Genomic DNA, 22,388 nt, shown 5'->3' with positions numbered 1-22,388 from the left:
GCGTGAAATTAACATTTCTTATTGACAGACATAATAATACATTTTTCACAAGGTTAATGTTAGTGTGTTTAACAATGTAACAATGTATCAGGATTGCTGACTGAGAGATGTGGTGCCAGCAAATCACATACGCAGCCGATATACATCTCCAATCCTTCCAAGATATTCTGAAGTCCTCACGTCTCCATTTAAGTAGTCGTCTGCGAGCGTCCTGATAGTGCTGTCTTGACGCAGACAACGGACGTTGCCTCCTCGCTCCAAGTCCTCCGACTCTACAGACATCTGCACGAGCTCGGCCGGAAATTTTGCTTTTGGTATTATACAATGTATTGTTTAAATATTGTTATTCGCTATATAACGAGAATAGAGTATTAAATTTATAATAATTTAAATATCTATGTGTAACTAAACGCTCATTCGTTTAAAATCGCTTTATGGTTTGAATTGAATATAAGTAAATGGAAGTGTAATTACAAAATGTGCATACAGAAGGTACTAACCACATTTCGTACTTCCCGCTAATTCCAAAAAGATAAATTTCAAATAAAGTTTCTAAATATCATTCAAAATGTACAAAATTATACACATAACGTGTTATTGTTACATATTTAGCAAAAAAGTAAAATGTATTTTAATAAAAATGAGGATTTCGTACTTTCCGAATTGCAAGCAGCTGACTGTCCGAAGCTCCGTCATGCAAAATGGTTATCCATAACCTATTCGCTACTTTGTGTTTCGTCGTATTAGACGCCATTGCGCGAGAACGAGGCTGGACCGCAAAATTCAAAATCTCAAAATATGTCAAACTAATTTTATATAACTTGTGAGTATAAACCCCCTTTTGAAATTTAAATGTAATCATGAAATTCGTACACGCAAATTAATGAAATATTCATTTTATTCAAATCGAAAGTTATACAGGAAAACGTAAATAAACTCGTCAAGTTTTTGTTGACAATGTTGTTGTTTTGGTTATGTGTCATTGTGTGGGGTGGTCGGAGAGAGCGGGATATAGAAGTCTTGCCCTTTTTATTTTGGACGGGAATACCTCAAATTTTTGTAGGAGAATGAGATTTTCAAATGCAATTAAAATTTTGGAGGGGAACCTTCAACCTCTAACAAAATGTCAATTGAGTGATCAGTGGTGGGGTAAAAGTAACTGACCTTGCGACATTTTTTGTATTTGCATACTCACAATTAGGCTACTAATTATAACCTTACCAGCAAGCTTTTAACAGAAGTCCGCTTAATTACTGGGTTTGTGCCTATCCCCATCGTTCATTGAAGAAACCACACTCAAAGATTAATACACAGATATGAAAATGTAATAAAATGTGTTATAACAATAATTTATTTTGCTGTAAATATTTGTATGATCTAAACATCTTATCTATCTTATATGGGACCTAGACATTTGCACGTCAAACTGGAGAATTTGTTACCTGTTAATGTTTAAACTTTATTGTATTTTAGTGCTGTGTAATAATCTGATTGTATTCTAGGTACCGTATGTATAGATTGGAACATTCTTTTTTGGAACACCAGTGCTATTTCATGTTAATGCTTATATCTTATGCTTGAGAATAAACAATGCCTGTTTTACTTTCTTTTGGAATCAATTAGTTTTTTAATACGTTCACATGTGTTGTATGTATAATAATGAATTTATAGTTCTGTTTAGGCCTCTGACTGCCAGTGCCATTTTTGCTTGTTAATTGTATGCCTGATTTACTTCATTTCTAAACCCGTTATAAACAATTTCTTACCCTAAATTATGAAACTATTGCATGCGTAAAATTTCAGTGGTTCATGCTTACTTGAACTTTCTTCGACTATAACCTATATGTAAAACAACTCTTCCATATAGGCAAGGATTTTGAAATGGTAAGACTTCTCCTGTTAATATTTTCCCCAAAATTTGTGTAAGAGTTTCCCCATGGGATGTTCTGTTTATGAAGAAAAATGGCACTGTATTCTTCAAGTCAGTTTGTCAACAAAAGGTACCAATGCTGGGCTTGTGCTATTTTCTAACACTGTGATTACATAAGAATCGTAAGACTTGTTGCTCTCAATCACGATTCATTGATTGGGTAATAATAACAGTTAAAACTTAAATGACCTTTGATATATTTTTGATTTCAGGTATTTTAAACTATGGATCTGGACAAGAAATTGACACTGGTCAACTGGGTGAGTAGTCTGAAAACCAAGGCATCCATTATTTTTTTATAAAGTATGACTTGATACATTTTTATAAAGTATGACTTGATTCATGAATAACTATGTACTATAGAATATATTCATATGCGGATTCTGTATACAAATAATACTACATTTATATTGATCTTTTGCATGTATGATACCTTTCAGTTCAATGTTGTGAGTGACAGTCACATCCAGTCCTTTGGAGACCTAAATGATGGCATCAAAATTGTGCAGTTATTACAATCTTGGTAGGTCTTAAAGAATCCATGCTTAACTGCAAGTCAGCTTTGTTCTTTTTGCAATGACGTATGACTACTTAATGACATGAATTGTCCTATAGTATTTCTATACAAAAACTGTATTTAGTTTAGTCTCTTGCTTTCTTTTTAATAGCTTTTACTTTAGAATAAATATATAACTCCTTGTGTCACTTGTGAAGCATGGCTGACACATGTCACATTGCCAAAGGAAATTTGTTCGGCAACTAAGTAAGGTCAATATTTTTTTAATGAATTGGTGTAGAGTTTTCAAACTTGGTATACGCATATTGATCATGGTCAGTAAATGATCTGTATTGACTAGGTTAAATGTCAAGGCCATGGTTACCTTATAAGTTTACTTGAAAAAATGTCGGCAATCCTGACAGGCGGCTATATGATTTCCAGACTTTTTTTTAAACTTTGTGTTTCTACTAGTGATGTAGTTACTAATATATTTTAAGGTTAATCATTAAGACATACTGCAGTAGATGAAAATTGGTCAGGTATTTTTATTTAGTGTGTTCACTGTTTTCATTTCAGTTAGTAGTTTATGTTGCTGTTGTACCTTGATATACATGTTGATTGGTTATGTCTTGCAGCGGAGATATTTTAACTCAAGATATAGTTCCTGATACTAGTGAATCCAGATTGGCTGCCATCAAGAACTATCTAGAAGGTACATTTATTTTGATTAATGCAAATATAAACATTGGTTTTAAGCTGTTTCCAATGTATTGTTATGTGCATATTTATCTGAAAAGTTGAAGGTTTGCCAGTTCAAGAAAATTATTGATAAGAATAAACAATATTACATGGGTTTATCCTTTTCATTTGCCAACTTTGAGAAATAAGCACAAGTCCTGCACTGTCTTCTGTGCTTGCACAAATTCTGATTAAACTATATAGCAGGGCTTGTTCATAAATGTTATGCCAAGTACTAGTATAGTAAGAATTCGATGATATATAGTAATAAAGTAATTGGGGATTTTGTTTTTGCATTTGGAAAAAATGCTTATTTACCATTGAAAGTGGGGTCAAATTTCGGACCAAATTTAGAAGGATATACCAACAACCGTAACAAATATTCCATTTTACAGTGGTCGAAATTAACACAAGCCCGAAAGCCCTTTATTGGTAAAATATCTTATGGGCTTGCTCAAATTTTGAATTTATATGGCATTAAATGGCAAGGCTTGTTAAAAAATTTGATGCTTAGCAATAGTATAAGAATTTGGGCATGTTCATACAAAAGTCAAATTTCAATGACTGTATCAGTGTCACTGCCTGACCTGAGAATTTTGAAAGAAATGTTGTATCAATTTTAACAAGGGTCGTTCCAAATCACTGTCACAATTTGATCTTTTTGTTCCAGCATTTTACAGACAAAGCTTTGCTGACAATCAGATTATCAACTTTGATGGACTTTCCAGTAACAGTCTTCATGGGGATGCCTTTGATTTTGAGATGGGGAAGGTATGATTTTACAAAATTTACAAAATGTCATAAGTTACTTTTAAGTGTCAAATAAACAAAATTACGGTGTTTTTAAGATGAATATCAATGTTATGCAAATGAGTGATTATGATATAAAAGAAGAACTTAATTAGAAGAGCTTCTAAAATGAAAAAATAATTTTGAAATTTTATAATATGTACTTCCTATATATATAAAACTGTCCTGTATTACCCATTGTTGCTGCTGTAGTTGTTGTTGGCACTGCTGTGCTGCCTGGTGCAGGAGAAATGTCGGAGACGCTTCATCGACCCGGCCATCAACATGCCGGACCGCCAGCAGCACCTTATCAAGGAGATGGTTGAATACATTGTCTGCTCTGCCTCTGAACAACTCACACAAGAGTTTGGGAACATCTTAAAGAAACCAACGGGTATGTGCACTTTCATTTGGTTAATAAGTGTTTAACAATTGGTTGACAACAGCAAATTTAATCATTTAGTGTTGAGGCACATATAGTAATCTTATATCGTATTTATTCATTATGATTATTAAAATGTAATTCACAGTATTTGTTTAAATAAATAGTGAAACATGCATGGTAATTGCACTCATAAGACATAAAAAAAATCTCCTGCTGTGATATTTAAATCCCAGGTCATATTTGCATTTTTAATAGTTTTAGAATATTACCATTCTCTGTTGTTGTCATTCATCCATATTGTGTTTCCTCCTTGTGTTCCATATTTGTTAGCATAGTTCGCTTTTAGTTATACTTTGGCAGTTTCTTTCTAGGACTGTTCTCTCAAGAGAAAAAAATGTTTATGTATTCCCCAGTCTTAAGACTTGGTGTTCCTGTCAAGACTTCAATGACAATTTGACAAACAACTTTTAATCTCCTATGACACATTGTCAATAGACATTTGCCTTATTGTACATTTTGTTATAACCCTGCTTAAATGGGGGCCAATCAGACTGTGTGCACGGCACCATAGCCTGAACTTAGACTATCGACCTGTACAATGATAATCAAACGGTTTAACCATAAATTGATGATGTCATCAACTAAGAGAAACAGACTAAAAAAAGGTTTTATAAAACATTCAACCAGGGCTTTCATTAAAGAAGGTTTGGAGGCATATTACTCCATAGAAATGGAATAAGACCTCCAAAGTTGAAATCTTTGTTGTCCAATGGTCAAATTTTCAATAAATCCTGAATTAAAATTAATTTTAAGAGTCATAACAAACTTGTTGCAACTATTTTATCAGAATGGACAGTAACTTTATCTTTAAAAATACGAGAGATCCATTTTTCGGAGAAAAGATGCAAGATTGATACCGAGGCAGTGCATACTCCTAGTTTCAAGTTCTTAATGGAAGCCCTGATTGAATAGAGCATGTTCTGTGTTTCGTTATCAAGTTTGCAACAGTAGTAGTTGTTGACAACTGCTGCTGACACATGTTTTCCCTGCTTTGTTTTTGTGGCCAGACACTGACACTATCAACTGTGACGCTGTTCCTTTCTTCAAACTAGTTGCATCCGGGAATTACGATGCATCGCTGTGCCAGAGCCAGACAAGCACACCCTGTAGTCAAAAGGCAGGCAAGGGTGCTGCTGGTCACGCCGACAATGGTAGAGTAGACCGTTACTAACTAACAGTTACATTAACATTGGTGTGTGTGTGTGGCCAGTTTCGAGACAGCTTCCATCGCTTCAGTTCCAGATAGCAAAACAGGATTGAAACTTTTGCTGTATTTGTTTTTTCCATTCAATCTATGGTCTTAACAAACTTGATGAACATTTGTAAATGTTTCTTATTTTATCTATCCACTAGATTTTGTTATATCCAGTAACATATTGTTTGATCTTTCAAGTTTTTATTGATTTTAAATTCCTGTTTCTTTTATTATTTGCTTATTATAAGTTTGAACCCTGTTTTGTTTGTTCATCATTGTCGCCATAGTCATCACCATCATCATCGTTGTAATCATCATCATCGCTGTCATTATCATCATCATTAATCTTCTTATTTTCATTTTCAGATGACCATCACTTGCATGAACATTTCATATCATAAATCATTTATTTTCTCATACAGGACATGTGTGTATACATTATGGTACATTATCAAAGCCCATTTTTCTTTTCTGCCATTTGTGAATATGCCTAGTTTTCAATAAACGCTTTTTAGTATAAACTAAATGTGTATATCTCTAAAGCAGACTATTGTAGTAAAATATCAATAAAATATTTATGTATAGGCTTAATGTGTAAAAATAAGCACAGCTCTAAAGTAGGTATTAAAAACTGTAGCAAAATATGAATTTTGAACATTAAAATAAAATAAAAATATTAATATGTCCATTTTTTATTTGACAGGAAATAGATACCTTTTTTATTTAATTTCAGAATATTTGCATTAATGATTAAAATCTTATAATTCCCTAATAGTTTTATTACATCCTGTGGAAAAGATAATGAGAGCCTTTAGGGTTTCTAACACATGGCCATTATCAGTTTGTTACCTGTTATTTACACCCCAACACTTAACCAATTACAGAGCCACTCAGCCATGACTGCTCTCCCTGGGGTGTGACAATCCCCTACCCTAGAAGTAGTCTCAATAGGCTGGCATATTGCTCACTTTCCTCAATAGCTCATCATCATTGTTGCTATCTGTTCATTGTTTGAGAGTTCTGAGAGTTTGTGCTAATACTCCAGTTTCATATGTTCTATATAATGTTATCACAGCACTGTGCTTTTACTTACATGCAAATAATGCTCTCATGTGATATATATACAAAGAGTTTTATATTATTGTGGATTTAAATAAGTGTATATTTATTATTATTATCATTAGTGCTATATGTAAGTATATGGATTATGTTACTACATTGTATGCATGTTTTGGAAAACTATCAAGTATAATTTTAACCATAATTAAAGTTGTATACAATATATGTATATAATATTTAAAATTTAAACGCAAGTCAGTTATTGCATTTAATATTTTGTTTATCATACTAAAAATGAAAACAACATGATTTTTTATACACTTCAGTCTCTGAATAGCCTATCAGAACTGGACAATTTAAAAATGTACTGGAATATTTAAAACTGTTAACTGAGACTTTCTTTATGATTGTGTTGAGTTCACAAGAATGATATTGTTGTAATTTAGTTAAACACTTATGTATTTTCCATTACTTATTTCAGAGATCCCACCTGTATTCAAGATGTACACCAATAGTCCAGGAGCGGCTAACACCAGCGGGCTGAGTATCCGCGACTTATCTTCCCCTCTCAGAGTGATGTCCCTTTCCTCGCCAATCTCACCTCTCGGGGCTCTCATGCAGTCGCCCCAACTTGCACAAAAGGTACAAACTTAGTTCAGTGAGTTAGTAAGTCTGGTTGTTTGTATAAGCATGATTTTGTAAGCAGCTGGAAGCTAATAAAAATGCTTGCATCTGTGAACGGCACAAGAAAAACATATATAGGTCAATAAAAAGATTGTGTGTTAAAGTGAGTACCAAGTCTGTTTTTTTTAGGGGACAAAATGGCATGGACATGATACCATTCTTTATCGTGTGAAATCGTAAAGTAGGTTTTATCAGGTACTATTCATATTTCAGACAGTTCAGTGACTTAAGCTTGTAACAATAATGTTCATATATTTGCAGCTCCCTGGAGTATTTATTAATTGAAGATGTTTTCTCATTTTCTTTAGATATACGACCGAGAAGTTGAGAAGAGAACAGAGTTTCAGGTTGGAATCATTTATCCCTTGGCTGCAATGTTACTGTTGCATAACGCTTGTTCTATTTATATCACACATTATCAACATGTAATATTCTTTCTTCCCTCACATTTGATTAATTTATAATAAGATAATTTAACTTAAATATGTTTTTTTGGCTCAGATCAGAAAATGGCGTCTGAAGTCTCAATTTTGTTTATGATTCTTTTTAATTCAGTTGAACAAAGGGAAGATAGAATTCAAGTATAGTAACTTGTCAAAATTAATCTTCACTCTTTTTTTCACAGCTAACTTATTGACTAATCCAGTTTGTTGTTTCAGCTGATTTTCCTTTGATGGCTTCTCTTGTTTATAGTCTCAAATGTCTTCATTTCAGTAAATGAAGTCCATCAATAGTTTAAATTTTACCTGGTAGATACAATTAACATTGACTTTTGTTTAGTTTTCTGTTCATTCAAGTCGGACTGATATTTCATTACAGACTGTGAAAATTGAAAACCGATTCTTTCACCAAAAAACTTGATATGACACAAAAGACACACCTCAATTTTGCATCAATCTTACCAAAATGATTAATTAATAAATGCATGAACAGTTTGATTTAAATTTAAACTCATTGACATTTCCCTATCTGTTCACATTTTCAGGCATTGTTACGTCAGAAGAATAAGGAGCAGAAGCGTCTTGAGGCTGCGTTGGAGAATGAACGGCACCTTCGCGGGGAGCTAGAACTTGACCTCCGTGAACGCACCACACAGATACAGGACAGGGGTAAGAATAGCGCCCATGGTGACCAGGTTGTGGGTGTAGAAGTGTTATCTCATCATTTTTCTATGTTTTACATGGTTTTAAGCCTGATCTTCAATTGTTGATTTTTTTTATAAATAATGTTATCTTACCTTAAGTATATAACATTATATTATAACAATGCAAGAAAGAATTGCCGTGATTATGAATCCAATCGCCCTTAAAACCAATCAATGTAGCTTGTACATGTATCTAACAGTGCCTTCCAACATTTCAGACATTCGTGTCCGTGACATGGAGCGACAGCTGAGTGAGGCCCGGAAACTGCGTGACCAACTGGATGAGCTTGAGACCGTAAGACAGGAGAATGAAGGGCTTAACAAGGACGTGCGAGAGTAAGTAGCCCCTAGTGATGAGCTTTTGTAATAAGCACTTCTATTGATGGGCTTCTTGGCTACTGAATGTCCTAAGGGGTTAAATTGAGCTTCCTTAAATGATTTAAGTCACATTTTAACTTCTGAAATAAAAAAATATATTTTGAAAATTCAAATATTTTGAAGCATTTTTTGGAAGTGGATAAGTGTTGCATTACTTGCTCAAAAATGAACGAATTGGGTATACATCACTTACACTTGAATTTTAAGAACTTAAGTTCAAATTTATGTAATAGAACTAAATTGATATTTCTCATTTATGTTTGAATGTGTAGTATGTCTAGTGTTGTATATTGTGGATGCCTTAATTAAATTAACCATGATATTACAACCCTATGTTCCGCAGGTTGAAGGTTCGTCTGTCAGAGCAGCGGAATATTCGGGAACAGAATACAATGCTGGAACGTGAGAACAGAGAGGCATTGCAGGACCTTGCAAACGCCAAAGAAGAGGTATGGCATGGCTGAACTTCATTGTTACATGAATTCATAAATATAATTGAAATTGGTTAGAAATACATTAATTTGGTGTAATTTCTTTGGGTGTATTTGGCACATCGTTCTTTATATGCAAAAAGAAGCCCCAACACATGTATTTTAGTAACGGCCAGTTTAAGGTATAATTAGGCTGTATAAAATTCTGCTTTTAAACATATATTTACATCTTATGAATGTGATTAATTCTTTTACTAGCTGAAGTTCCTCGAATCTGTGAAGAAAGCAAGTGAGGAGTACCGAGCTCAGTGCCACAAGCAGCAGCTGTATGTGTCCGACCTGGAGGCCCGTGTGCAGCACTGGGAACAAGAGGTCGGCTCCCTCAGGGATCAGCTCTGTGAGACAGACAACAGTCGGCAGGTAGCAGTCAACAACTGTAACCAGCTCAGGAGAGAGAAAGAGGAGCTAGAGGAACTCCTTGGAGCTAATAATGGTAGGGAGCGATTCAGGGTCTGGGGTATTATCAAGTGTTTGGGGGGATTGGTTTGATTATTCAAGGAATATCAGTGCGTTAGCTTAAGGTCATGTCTTGTAGCCTTAACATTGCATAAACAGAGTTGAAACCACATTGATAAACAGTTGTGGTATTCAAAACTCTAAGATTTATATTCATACTTGTACTTTAAGTAAAGTTTATGAAACATTTACAAAGTTGATGGGACATTACTGCATGCTTTTTACAACAGTTGAAGATAAGACTATTTTTAATACATGTTTTTTCTGTCCATTTTTCTTTCCTTGACAGTTGGCAATAATGCAATATTGATATTACATGACCATTTTATTTCCTTTGCCAGCTTGCATCACTGGTGCTTCACCTGTGTTTGCGGGAGAGACAATGAGCGTGGTAACAGAGAAGAGGCTTGCTGAGGTTCAGGCTAAATATGAGGAGATGCGGGCCTCGTGGATCGACCCGCACCAGCACGACAGCATCAGGAAACAACTAGACCTGGAACAGCAGACCAAACAGTCATATGAGGTGGGTGGTGAAGAGATTAACTCAATTTAAATATTGAACATAAAACAAGAGTCGCCACCATATGATTTTTGTAATGACTAATTAGTATTAATGTGAAACTAAAGTGAACATTCACGGTCCACAAATCTCAGTTGATCTTTAATAATTGTCCTACTTTATATTTTGTCAACCAAAATATTTAATATATTGGGTACATGTATAATTCAGGAAAAGTACATCGAGACCAAGAGGAATGCCATGTCTTTGGAAGTGGATCTGGAAAAGACTGCAGCCACCCTTCAACAGGCTCAGTCTCAGGTAGCCAGTCTCGAGACTCAACTCAAGGTCAGCCAGGAGGAGATACGGGCCCTCACCCAGCAGGTGGCTGGGCTCACAGAGGCCCAGGTGAGACTTGAGGGCAGCGAGGCAGATCTGATTGAGGCCAGAGACGGTCTGAAGTCACGATGTGGGGACCTTGAGACTGAGCTGGGACAGGCTCGATCACAGCTCAAAATGGCTAACAAGGTACACAAAGTTACATTTTCTGTACATTAAGTGTTAGTTTTAATTGCTTTTTCCTTTTAAAGATATATGATTATATAAGGAAATGTTTTGAAATGATATGTTTTAATAATAAGTGTATATTATATTTATCTATATATATGTTTCTATGTTTTATTCATAGTATTTTACTTATTTACCAGTTAAAAAAGTTTATTTATATAGTTGTTCACTATTACAACTGATTATAATTATAAAAAAATAAATGCTTACATTCTTTTGTCATGGTATATTTCAGGAGCTTGAAGTTGAAAAAGAAGTCGGTGGAAACGTTGTGAAGTCTCTAAAAGCTGAAAAACAGACTCTGGAGGAAAACCACAATGATGAAGTTTCTAAACTTAAACTTGAAATGGAGAACGCAAAATCCAGACTCAATGAGAAGATCCTTGCATTGGAAGCTGAGGTGAACCAGCGGTTGACTAGCGCTGAGCAACAAAAGAAAAAAAGCAGTGAGAGGTATTCGGAGCTGGAAGACCACTTGAAAGCAGTTAAGGCAACATCTGAAGAGAGGTTAGAGAAAATTGAAAGATTGGCAGAAGAGATTGACGGTCTGAAGAAGTCATGTGCTGGTGAGATTGATGATCTGTCTTGTAGTCTGTCATCTATGACAAAGGAGAAGAAAGCAGCAGAACGTGAAGTGCATAGGCTGAATCTTGAACTTGAAAATGTGAAATCATCTGGCCAGAATAAGACGGAGGGAATGGAGAAAAAGATGGAAGAATTGGAGAATACATACAAAGAAGAGGTCAATGACCTCAAACAGTCAAACAAACTTGTGTCTGAGGAATGTCAAACACTCAAAAAACAACTTCAAAACTTGAGTGAAAAACTGGAAAAAGAAAAGTCTGAGGTTTCCAGGGCGTGCGAGCAGATTAAGGAGATGCAATTCAGACATAATCAAGTGTCTGGCGATCTGGAAGAAGCTCAGAAAAACATTGTTGAGTATGACAATCACCTTAAACAGTTCTCAGAAAGGCATGAGAAAGACGAAGCAGAAAAACTGACACTTAAAAGTCAGATTGAAAATGTGGTTAAACAGTTCTCTTCAGAAAAAGAGAAGTTAGAAGCACAAATTAAGCAATACTTGGATGATATCCAGTCTGTGAAAGCTGAAAGTGCAAATAGTAAACATAGTATGGAAGAGCAATTGGAAGTTTCAGCCAAACAATTTTCTGCAGAGAAGGAACAACTTGAGTCTCAAATTAAGAAAAATCTTGAAGATATCAAAGCAGTTAAAGAAGAACTATCAAGCAGTGCTCAGACATATGAGTCAAAACTTAGTGCTAAAGATGCAGAAATTTGTGAACTTAAAGAAGAAGTTGAAGCAGTGAAGAAGACTGCAGAAGAAATGGAAAACAGTTTCCAGAAAAAGGAGGAGAAATATCAGAGTACTGTTGAAAGCCAACAAAGCAACATAATGGAGATGGAGTTTGCTATGGCTGAGAAAGATGCTCAAGTTGCCTCCATGTCTTCTCAGTTGGATTACCTAAAAGACACAGAAAAGTCGCTCAGATCAGCGTTGATAAATGTGGAAGCAGATAATCTTGCCATAAAGAATCTGCTGGATGAAGGTAAACAGATGAAGTATGATATGCATCACGCAATATCTGAAAAAGAAACTGAGATGTCGAAACTTAGACTGAACATTGAGTCTTTACAGGAAGAGACAGAACAGCAGAGAAACAGATATAGTGCTGAAGTTGAAATATTGAACCAAGAACTGGAAGCTGAGAAAGTTAAATTTATTTCAACCGAGGAGACATTTACAAAGTTAAAAGAACAAAGTGCAGCAGAGATGAATCATTTAAATGAAACACTTGAACAATTAAGGGTTGTTAGTGGAGATCTTGAAAAGGAAAATAGTGAAATAAAACAGAAGCTTACTGAGTGTCAGTCTGAAATTCTTCAAGCCAAGCAGACAGTGGAGCTGTTAACAGCAGAGAAAGAACAAGCAGCTGTAGACTTCAAAGCTTCACTGGACTCTGTAAATAAGTTACTGGAAGAAAAGGAGTTGACTGAAAATGAATTGAAGGAAAAACTTGTGGAGACTGAGAGCTACTGGCGATCCCAGTGTGAGGAACTAGAGGAAGAGTACGCAAGAGGGACACAAGAACAGACAGATGAAATGAAGAGACAGATTGAAGAGATGGAGAACAACTATGATGACAAGATGCTCAGATTGACCAGTGACAAAGAAGTTTACATTGCCAGTCAAGAGGAGGCTTTCAGAGAAAGATTGCAAGGTCTTGAAAAGGTTGTTGCTGAGAAAAAGCAAGAGATTGAAAGTTTGAACGTTAAATTTGAAGAGCAGAATGTCAACTACAGGCAGATGATGTGCGATATGGAAGAAAAGTTGAGCGAGGAAAACGAAGACTTAAAATCAAGGTTCTCTCAAATGAAATGCCAATATGAGAACATGATTGAAACTAATGAAAAGGAAACAAGGAAGAAGATCCATGAACGGGATGAAAGAATTAAAGAATTTGAAGCAGTGAAGAAGTCACTAGATGAACAAATGGAAGCAGCTAAAGAAGAAAATGCTAAACTTCAAGCAGAAATAGTGGCTCTGAACAAAAAGATCAGTGAACTTGAGGGAATGATCTCAGAGTCTGGGAGCATGCAGATGGAGCGGGAGGAGAAGATATCTGAACTGGAGAAAGAGTTGTTGGTGAGCCAGGATGATGTCACAAAGGAGCGAGGAGAGAGGGCCGAGCTTGCCAGGCAGCTGGAATATACTCGAGACCAGAATGACACCCTCACAGCTGAACACTCCAGTCTCCAACAACAGGTGTGTATAAATTGCATATACTTCGCCAATGACTAATAAAAATATATTTAAGATATTCAAAAGAAACTTGAAACCCTTGTGTGAACAATGAAAATGTGGGTTATAACATGTACTAGCCAGTGCTTTCCTGGCTTGCTTTAACACTTCTTACAGTAACCCGTTGGTGAATTAAAAAATAGATGAGCATTTTGCAAATTAAAATAATGAATAAACAGATGGCCACTTGTCTCATAAACTAAAGAATGATGAAGGTTTCTAGATATCATGATATTTTCAAACTGAATATATATTTTAAATGTAATACAAATCTTTAAATCGTAATTTCAGCTGGCTGCAGTTGAGGAAGAGAAACGTCAGTTGGAGGTACAGCTAAGTTCCCTGGAAGCGGAGGCTACGGCCCACCTGGAGCAGGCTCATACCCAGGCTGACACTGATAGCCGCATGGCAAATGTGGAGAAGATGGAGCTGGAGAGGCAGCTGCAGGCCACGCAGAAGTGCTATGTAAGTAACAGCTAATACATTTGTTTGTTTGTTAAATTCAATTTATTGCATAAGCAATATGAAGTTGTGTAAAGTTAAACATATTAAATAAATGATTTAAATAATTTTTACCCTTAAAAAAAAGTTGACTGGAAGTAGTTTAACAACTTGATATAATAAGTGACTATCATTTCTTAAACAGGAGGTTGTACAGAAGTCACAGACAGAGCTGGAGGCACGATATGAGGATTTGGCAGAGAAGCGGAGCCGACTGGAGACGCGGTGTCAGGAGCTTGAAATGCAGCTTCACAGCTCCCAGGAGGCTGTGCGTCAGCTAGAGGAGAAGGGAACCGCACTGCGGGAACAGATCAGCAAGATGAATGGAAAGTTGGTCCTCCAAGGTGATGAGTGCAAGAGGTTGACCGAGGTGAACTCCCGAGGTGCCATGCAGGTAAATTGAATTGTTAGTGGAGATCACAAAAAAATGTTTTTGCTTAAAAGAATTTTTGTTTTCCAACACGTATATATATAACTTTGCTCAAATTACTATGGTATTTTAACTAAATTCTGATATTCTAGCTGGAGTCTCTGCAGGCAGAAATAGCAAGCCTGACTAGTAAGTACGACGAAGATTTGCAGAAACTGAGGGAGCAGAAGACTACCCTGGAGATCTCTAATGCAGAGCTGAGTCAGGTACGAAAAAAATAACAGGCATTTAATTTACATACTTTCTTCGTTATATTAAATAGTATTATGATTCATTTTATTTATATTTTCAAAAATTGAAGTAAGGCTGGTGATGCATGTTGACTTTCAATTCAATATCTATGCTGTAGAATCAAAACTCTTCACAATTTTCTGTTATAGTAATAACCAAATGATGTTCAGTTATTGAAGATGGAGTTAAAAAATTTAAAAAGATTGCAGTTTTAAGCATTTTAGTGAAAATCTAAAGATTTACTCAATCCTCCTACACAGGTTGCAGAGAAGCTGAAAGCAGAGACAAAGGAAAGAGAGAACCTGCAGAACATTAATGACCAGTACAAGGTTCATTACAACAAGAAGAAGTCCATCATTGCTGAGCTGGAGGGCCGCATCAGGGAGCAAACCCAGGCTCTGGAGAACGCCCGCGCCATTGAGGACAAGTACGCCAACATGATGGCTCCCATGACTGACAAGTACAATGTGGAGGTGGCCAAGAACAAAAAACTTGGTAAGTTTCTATATGATTCCTCCTGTGAATGAAGAACTACACAGATTTTAATTATATATTGAAATGATTTACTTAAAAATAAAAATAAAAAGAGAATTCTTTTACAGCTTGTTTTATACTTTGTTGATCAAGTATGTATAGCAGTGAGAATATTTCATGCTTATAATCTATCCACATTCATATCTATCCAGCCTCAGAGTTAAACAGAGTGCAAGCCCAGCTGGACCTGGCTGAGCGGAAACTGCGAGAGTACCAGCAGCAGCTAGACAAGGGTAATGCCGTCTTCCTTGGGGACCCCTCCGACTTCCAGCGCATGCTATCAGACAGAGACAACCCAATAGACGCCAGCTTCATGGGTACGTGGAGGATCTTTATGCTCTAAATGATATATGCAATATGTTTGTGTATCTGATTGATGGAGGTTAAATACAACTTTGACTAGATAAAGTTTGCTTGTTTCATAAAATAGGATTTTGGTTAAAGAGTTATGGACGGGTGGTGTACCCTGTATTTATTTTGTAGAACCCTTCTGCCCTCATTGAGGCCAGCATGAGCACCCTTTCTGCCTCATAAAGTTAATGCTAATGACTGTTTTCATTAAAACTTATAATATGACTATAAAAACATACAAACCTTTACAGAGAACCATCCATCATCTGTGCCATCAATGACAGAGGAGGACACAGTTATAGAGAACAAGAAGCGATCCAGCTCCTTGTTTGATTCCTCGAAGGAAACCACTCTTACACCGGGCACCCGCCTCAGTCGAACACGCAAACGAATCTCTAAGAGCGTTAGCTCATCTATTATGAACAGGTTAGAAACAACATTTAGGTAGGGGACTTTTTCTCTTACATTGTTAACTAAGCTTAATACAAAAATGTATCTATTCTGTCACATCATGTGATAATTTTATTCTATTTCATTTTGATATATAAAGATTACCCTGGTTACAGTGTGAATTCATTGGAGTTTAAGAATAATTTTGACAATTTCTTTTTGACATGCATCATGAACTAGAAGTGACCTTGGAATATATTCTTCTGAAGAAAAAACATTTTCAAACCGTTTTTTTCTTGTTCTTAGTGGTAACGATGTGGACACAATCAGTATTGGGTCTGCGACATCCCTTGCCATGCGGCTCCGTTCCAGAGAGTCAACAACTACCTTGAACCGTAGCATCACCAGCTTTGATTCCATCAGCTCAACATCTTCTGTTCCACGTGAGTAGAATTACAGTTTCTATTGGGTGAACCAATTTTGCCTGATAAGCTTAATGCAAGATGACTGAAGGACTTTGCATCTGCTTCAAAACAATGATAAACTATCCTGTGCTCTCTTTTAATCAGCATTTTGTTATAGCCTGGAAATGCATCAATTTAGGAATGAAAACCAAAATTGTATAGGGAGAGAACTCCCGAACTCACAAATCTAATTTTGTAAATTTTTTCAAATACCATTTTAAATCCTGTTTTGTTAATAATTCTCTAAACCTATATTCCAGGAGGCACTGGTGGCCTGTATTCCTGTGAGGATGAGCCGATGGAAATGGAGTGGGGCCGTATCGGGGAGTTGTCTCGCCGCAACACCATGTGTCCTGCCCATCTGAAAACCTCATACCCTGTAGAGACCCAGCGCTGCAAGCCAAACCGGTTCCAGGATGACGCCTTACGGGAGAGCACCATTGGTACCCGGTCCAGAACAAACACTGATGTGACAGACAGCGGGAAGAAAAGGAAACAGGGCTGGGACGGAGAGTCTAGCAGTGACTCAGACAGCAAAAATAAACTGGTATGAAATTGCTTTTATAATAGTTTGTTTTCCTACTTTCATTTATTTTTACATAACGTTTAATGGAAACTTATTATTTTAAAGAGATTTTATTTTACTTTGGTAATAATAGTATAAGTATAGTTTCAACTATGATAAAGGGTGTCAATGAAGGCTTATCATTACTTTTATTTTCCAGGCTAAGACTGGGTGTGTTTACCAAAAGCCTGGTCCACCAACACCAGCCAACTCCCGGCGAAACTCGAAAGGGTCTAAATCTCCTGGCGGTAGACGTTTGTCCACAAAATCCTCCAAGTCCCCTCGCACACCTAGCTCAACAAGGAGTAGACGCACACCGAAAAGAACTCCTAAAAATTCCACTCCTCGCCTGGGTGCTAATGAGAACTCTGGCAAAAAGGTACTTCAAACTATTGCTTCTACTGTTGGAAGGATACTTGTTGAGTCACTTTTCCTACCTTATTGAAGCTAAACTGAGGGCAGCTGTACTAAATACTGTTAAGCTCATTATGAGCTTGTTAAGCTCATTTTAAGCTTGTGTATTATGCACTATCTGTTCTTAGTTCTAAATACAAATGTATTTACTACAAGGAAAAGGCTTATTTTTAAATGATGAAATATAAAGCTTTCACAAGATGTTCCAACAAACTTGAATACAAGCAAGTGTTTTGTGTGACGCTATGCACTTGCAGGCATCCAACAAGCGGGAGAGTGTTGCCTTCAGTATCGGGTTTAGCCCCCAGACGCTGGACCGGTCCAGTGTTCGCCTCACCCGCCAACAGGGCTTCATACAAAAACAACCTCAGACAGCCAGCCAGGTGGGTAAACTTGTCAGCTTCTTTCAGACCAAAGCCACCCCAAATGGGCCTAACAGTAGCGTTGTTAATGAGAGTACTGGTGTCTGTAGCTCATCATTGAACTTTTCACAAAATTCTGCTTCATGGAACCCGAATACATCGCTATTGCCTAGATCTTCTAGTGTAACCGGACTTCAGCCTCCCTCAAAGACGGGTATTGGACTCAGGGCTAGGTCAGACACAGACTTAATGACTCAGGCTAATGACAGATTAACTCCAGGATCAGTGGTTCTTAGTAGGAAAAACATGTTTGAAAATAAAACCTCGGCTAAAGCAACTACTGAAGAAACAAGGCCGACATCGGTCTCTGTGTATCATCCGGTGATATCCAACACAGATGTCATATACGATGACGTAGGAGATGAACCTTATCTAGTACAGTCAGCTGTAACTGTCCCTGTCCAGTCCACTCCAAATTTAAGCAAGAAATTCTCAGAAAAAATGAGCATCCATTCCCCAGGGTCCACTAACAATTCAGTGTTTCAGTCAGGTGTGTCACAATCGCCCATCAGCCATGTTCAGGATTCACCAGAGTTTGTAAAGCCCCCTCCCACTTTCTCTGCTTCTAAGTACTCATCAAAGAGAGGCAATCATCCAACCATGCTTGATCGCTTTACTAATAGTAATAGAGTCAGGACCCCGAAAGTTAGTTTGAGGTCTAAGTTGTTTGAAGATGGCTTTGAAAGGAAGAGGGGTGCTGAGACACCTAGTAGTGCATACTTGGTGAATCCAGCTCTTTCTAGTGCTACAGATGTTTCACGATTAAAGGATCAACATGGAAAAACAACTATGACAAAATCAGCTAGCATGACATACACACAATCCAATGATGAAACTGACTCGTTTAATAAAGCTAGTTCTGATACAAATTTGAGAAATTGGCTGCCATCATCAAAGCCACCTCCGCCTAGTTTTGGCACAAAAAGAAAGCTTACATTTCCAAATCATGGTCAAGAACAGGCAACTCGGGAGAAAAAACCGTCATTACGAGAAAGACAGATAAGTTCTGAACATATTTATGAAGAAATCAATGACTTGCCATTTGCATCTCAATCTAAAACCTACGAAACCCTGCCAGTATCCTCTCATGAAATTACCACACCAAGGAATTCTAACAGACTTGATGTAAATGATTCTGCCTCTGTGTCTATTCTTTCTTCCGGCTCCCACATCCGACACTTGCATGACTCTCCAGATTACCTCCGAAAGTCCTCCCGAGCATACTCTCACAGTCACATTAAAACCCCGCGGAGAAAACTAAACCAGCCTCTCTCAACTCCGAACGTCCGGGAAATGTGGAAGCAACGGGAGACGGAACAAGAAACCTTTGGTAAAAGACAGAGGTTATTTCCTCCCTCAAATGTGCCTGATGGTCAAATTGTATACACCCAGATGCCTGACATGACAAAGAATGAACTGGATGAAATGAAGGAAAACATTCATAATTTCAAGCCGTTACCCAAAATAAAGCCTGATGCTGGAAATACGCCAAAGAAACTTTTAGGCTCTTTGATGTCAAAAATTAAACGAACCCCTAAGAAAAGCAAATTGACAATGACACAACCATCTGAAGATGACAAGTTTTAAAACATGCTTGGATTCTTAGCATCTTTTAATGCCTGCTCAGTAACTTACAGTGTTCTTTTAATGATTTGGAATTTATGTGCTAAGTTTTGTTCATAAGTTTCATGCTTACTTGTAAAGTCAATGTGCAATACTCTCTAAAAATTCAGATTTATTTATGCGTATGTTTGTGAGTTTTGTTGTGTGTATGTGTGTACACGTGTAAGCATGCGATACTGCTCCATGTCTGTTTACCATGGTTTGCTGTAGTGTCACAGGCGGAGTAGCCGTAGATAGCAGCGGTACGTGACATCCACACCCGTTCTGTGCACTGTTGGTATTCACTCTTTCACCATTGCACTTGACTGGCTACAGATACATACTTTTTAAAATAAATAAAAATAGGCCTTTCGACCTACATGTTTATGCAGACATGTATGTGTAGCCAAAGTTTGTTTCAGCAATAAGTCACTAAGTTTTCACTTTTTGCAGGTTGACTATGAAATGTTGTCTTAATAAGTAATATATTGATGCAATACACTCTACTTGTTTAAGGCTAATTGTTAAAATTGAATTCTCACTCACTTCACATATAAGTTTGAATATGATCAGTCAGTTTTACTTTTCCTTTCACCTCATTGTCACTAACTTATTGACTACCAAGTAAAATAGGCCTACTATTACATTAACAGTAATGAAGCCCTGAAGCAGAGTTATGTAGTATGCAATTATTACTTTCAAGTATTTGAGCATTCCTCTATTGCTTAAAGATAATTTTTATGGCATTGTTTTTGAAAGATTTTAGGTACTAAATTGTACACAAGTGTTTATATTATAACATTTAAAAATAAGATTTGACATATTTTCTCCTATATTTTCAGGCCTTACGAAAGCCGCTGGGCATCCGAAATTATCAGCAAACGGGCGTATAGTTTGCCAGGGCCAGGGAATAAGTGCAGGTCACAGTATGATTTTAAAACTGTGCAGCAATCAGATTCAAAACACACATGTTAGATGGCAGCATATATCATACGGAAACAGTGGAATAATATTCAAGCCATTGACAGTGCTAAGAGATATGATAACTTGGTGGCTTTGAATATGATGAGTGTGTGTTCTGAAGAACAGGATCTCGTATCGTAACCAGGAAACATAGTTGCAGACATCATAATCACGGGCATTTAATGTACAGAAGACTCACTTTCTCAATGCTAGCTGTATGATATTTTGTGTGTATATTTTGCGGAAGGTTTTCCTCTAATGAGTATATTTAATTTTTAATTTCTTTCTATATCTTATCATATAAAGTTTCAATAAAATGTCGGTCAATTTTTATTATTTATTTGTTTGATGTGTCAATAATTGTGTGGTGCTATTGTGTTTATTCTTCATTCTTAATCTTTTCTCAATCTCTACTATATTCATACATAAAACTGTATGTTCACCTCTTGATGATGTTCGTAGAATTATGTTTTGTTAAATCTAGTGTCTTGAATTAGTGAGATAAAATTAGAGATATTATGATTAGGAACAATTTGATATTATTATATTATCACAAATGGTGTATTTAGATATAACATTTATATAAAGCTGTTCTTCTATATTGAACTGGAAATACATGTTGCTTCAAATTTGAAATCAGGATAGCCCTGAAAGGGCTTCTAAACAGTCTACCTACAAACCCCTTACCAAAATGGTTTCAGCCCATAATACATCAACAAACATTTAGTTATTAGTATCCTCTCAGCTTTTTTTTTGCATTAAGTATAGATTAAGTATAGCCATTTCATTTTCTAACTGCCTTTATAATTTTCTATTTAATTCAACCTTTTCATAGTTCAAAGTGTTCATATATTTTTAGCATGACTTTTCCATCAAAATTCTTGAAACATTGGGACCATTCAAATGTATAGATCATCATTTTGCTTGTTAGATATGATCTCAATCATGTGTACGTTATTCATATCTTCATTATCCATTCATACTTATTTTATATTTTACTGTAAACTCATTTTAGACAATGATTTGTATTTGAAGGAGTGTACATGTTTGTATGCTCTAAGGAAGAAATATATATTCAAAGTTCTAAATTTTCACCATGCTTGAATTTGTTAAATTTATGGTTGTGACTTATACTCATTTGCAGCTGTAAATAAACATGCATTAAAGATGAATTTTGTTTTTCTTATTTTACAACAAGCTTTGGTGTCTCGTATACAAGTTGTTGTCTCTTCTTTTTGTGTAGCCCGCTTGTGGTGAGTGAGACATAGTTGTCACTTGACACAATGACGATTCCGTGTATGTGCATGCGTCCATCTGTTCGGGCTGAATTTGTCAGGGCTGTGTCATGTGCATGCATTATAGGATTGAAAAAAAAAAAAGAGTAAGGTTCATCATAATGAGGCTTTCTGTTGTGCACAAGACCTACTGGTAGGTCAATGTTAGAGGTCAAATGTTGAAATTATCCTTGTTCGAGCTGTATCTTGACCATGCATGATACATGTATGTCTTTCAAGAAAATGGCCATGAAGGTTCATAATGATAAAGCTGTCAGTTGCGCACACGACCTAGGTCTGTACTTCATAGTTCAAAGATTGAAATGATCCTTGTCCAGGCTGTATCTTATCCATACATTATATTACTCCCCAACTTCGCTGGGGAGTTAAACCGGTGAAACAAATTTGCAATGTACTGTAGAGAACAGATGAGCAATCATCTAAAGCTATTGATTTAAGTCCTAAGTTAAAATCAGATTGACAACATAGAATTAATTGTTACACGAAAAATCAATCAACAGGAAATGAAAAGGCAGTTTTAACTGTGGCCTG

General features: G+C 36.3%; 1 protein-coding gene across 3 annotated transcripts; it reads left to right on the top strand.

The window, feature by feature from the left end:
- Window positions 1-737: 737 nt before the first annotated feature.
- LOC128228370 (myosin-7-like) lies at window positions 738-21,734 on the top strand. 3 transcript variants are annotated; one of them, XM_052939657.1, is made up of 26 exons: window positions 738-823; window positions 2,143-2,190; window positions 2,371-2,453; window positions 3,065-3,141; window positions 3,838-3,938; window positions 4,170-4,350; window positions 5,409-5,552; window positions 7,137-7,297; window positions 8,325-8,448; window positions 8,702-8,819; window positions 9,205-9,310; window positions 9,551-9,785; window positions 10,150-10,331; window positions 10,539-10,835; window positions 11,110-13,659; window positions 13,987-14,160; window positions 14,342-14,590; window positions 14,719-14,832; window positions 15,118-15,352; window positions 15,544-15,708; window positions 15,994-16,168; window positions 16,439-16,575; window positions 16,857-17,143; window positions 17,322-17,540; window positions 17,833-17,958; window positions 20,442-21,734. In XM_052939657.1, exons 2-26 carry the CDS (start codon window positions 2,155-2,157, stop codon window positions 20,490-20,492), a joined length of 6,327 nt encoding a protein of 2,108 aa, XP_052795617.1. In that variant the 5' UTR covers window positions 738-823; window positions 2,143-2,154; the 3' UTR covers window positions 20,493-21,734. The 3 variants fall into 3 exon arrangements, with proteins under 3 accessions (XP_052795617.1, XP_052795618.1, XP_052795619.1); XM_052939658.1 differs by having other exon boundaries at window positions 791-823; window positions 5,454-5,552; XM_052939659.1 differs by lacking the exon at window positions 5,409-5,552 and having other exon boundaries at window positions 792-823.
- Window positions 21,735-22,388: the final 654 nt, after the last annotated feature.

The sequence above is a fragment of the Mya arenaria genome, chromosome 3 (genome assembly GCF_026914265.1).
Source record: "Mya arenaria isolate MELC-2E11 chromosome 3, ASM2691426v1".
In the NCBI taxonomy this organism is placed as follows: domain Eukaryota; kingdom Metazoa; phylum Mollusca; class Bivalvia; order Myida; family Myidae; genus Mya; species Mya arenaria.
This window is presented reverse-complemented; position numbering and strand designations above follow the sequence as displayed.

Bases quoted from the DNA above. Each gene is read 5' to 3' on its own strand.
- LOC128228370 (XM_052939657.1), top strand. From the start codon at position 2,155: ATGGATCTGGACAAGAAATTGACACTGGTCAACTGG. The intron at 2,454-3,064 runs GTAGGTCTTAAA...TATGTCTTGCAG, and splicing joins GTGCAGTTATTACAATCTTG to CGGAGATATTTTAACTCAAG. The intron at 17,541-17,832 runs GTACTTCAAACT...ATGCACTTGCAG, and splicing joins ATGAGAACTCTGGCAAAAAG to GCATCCAACAAGCGGGAGAG.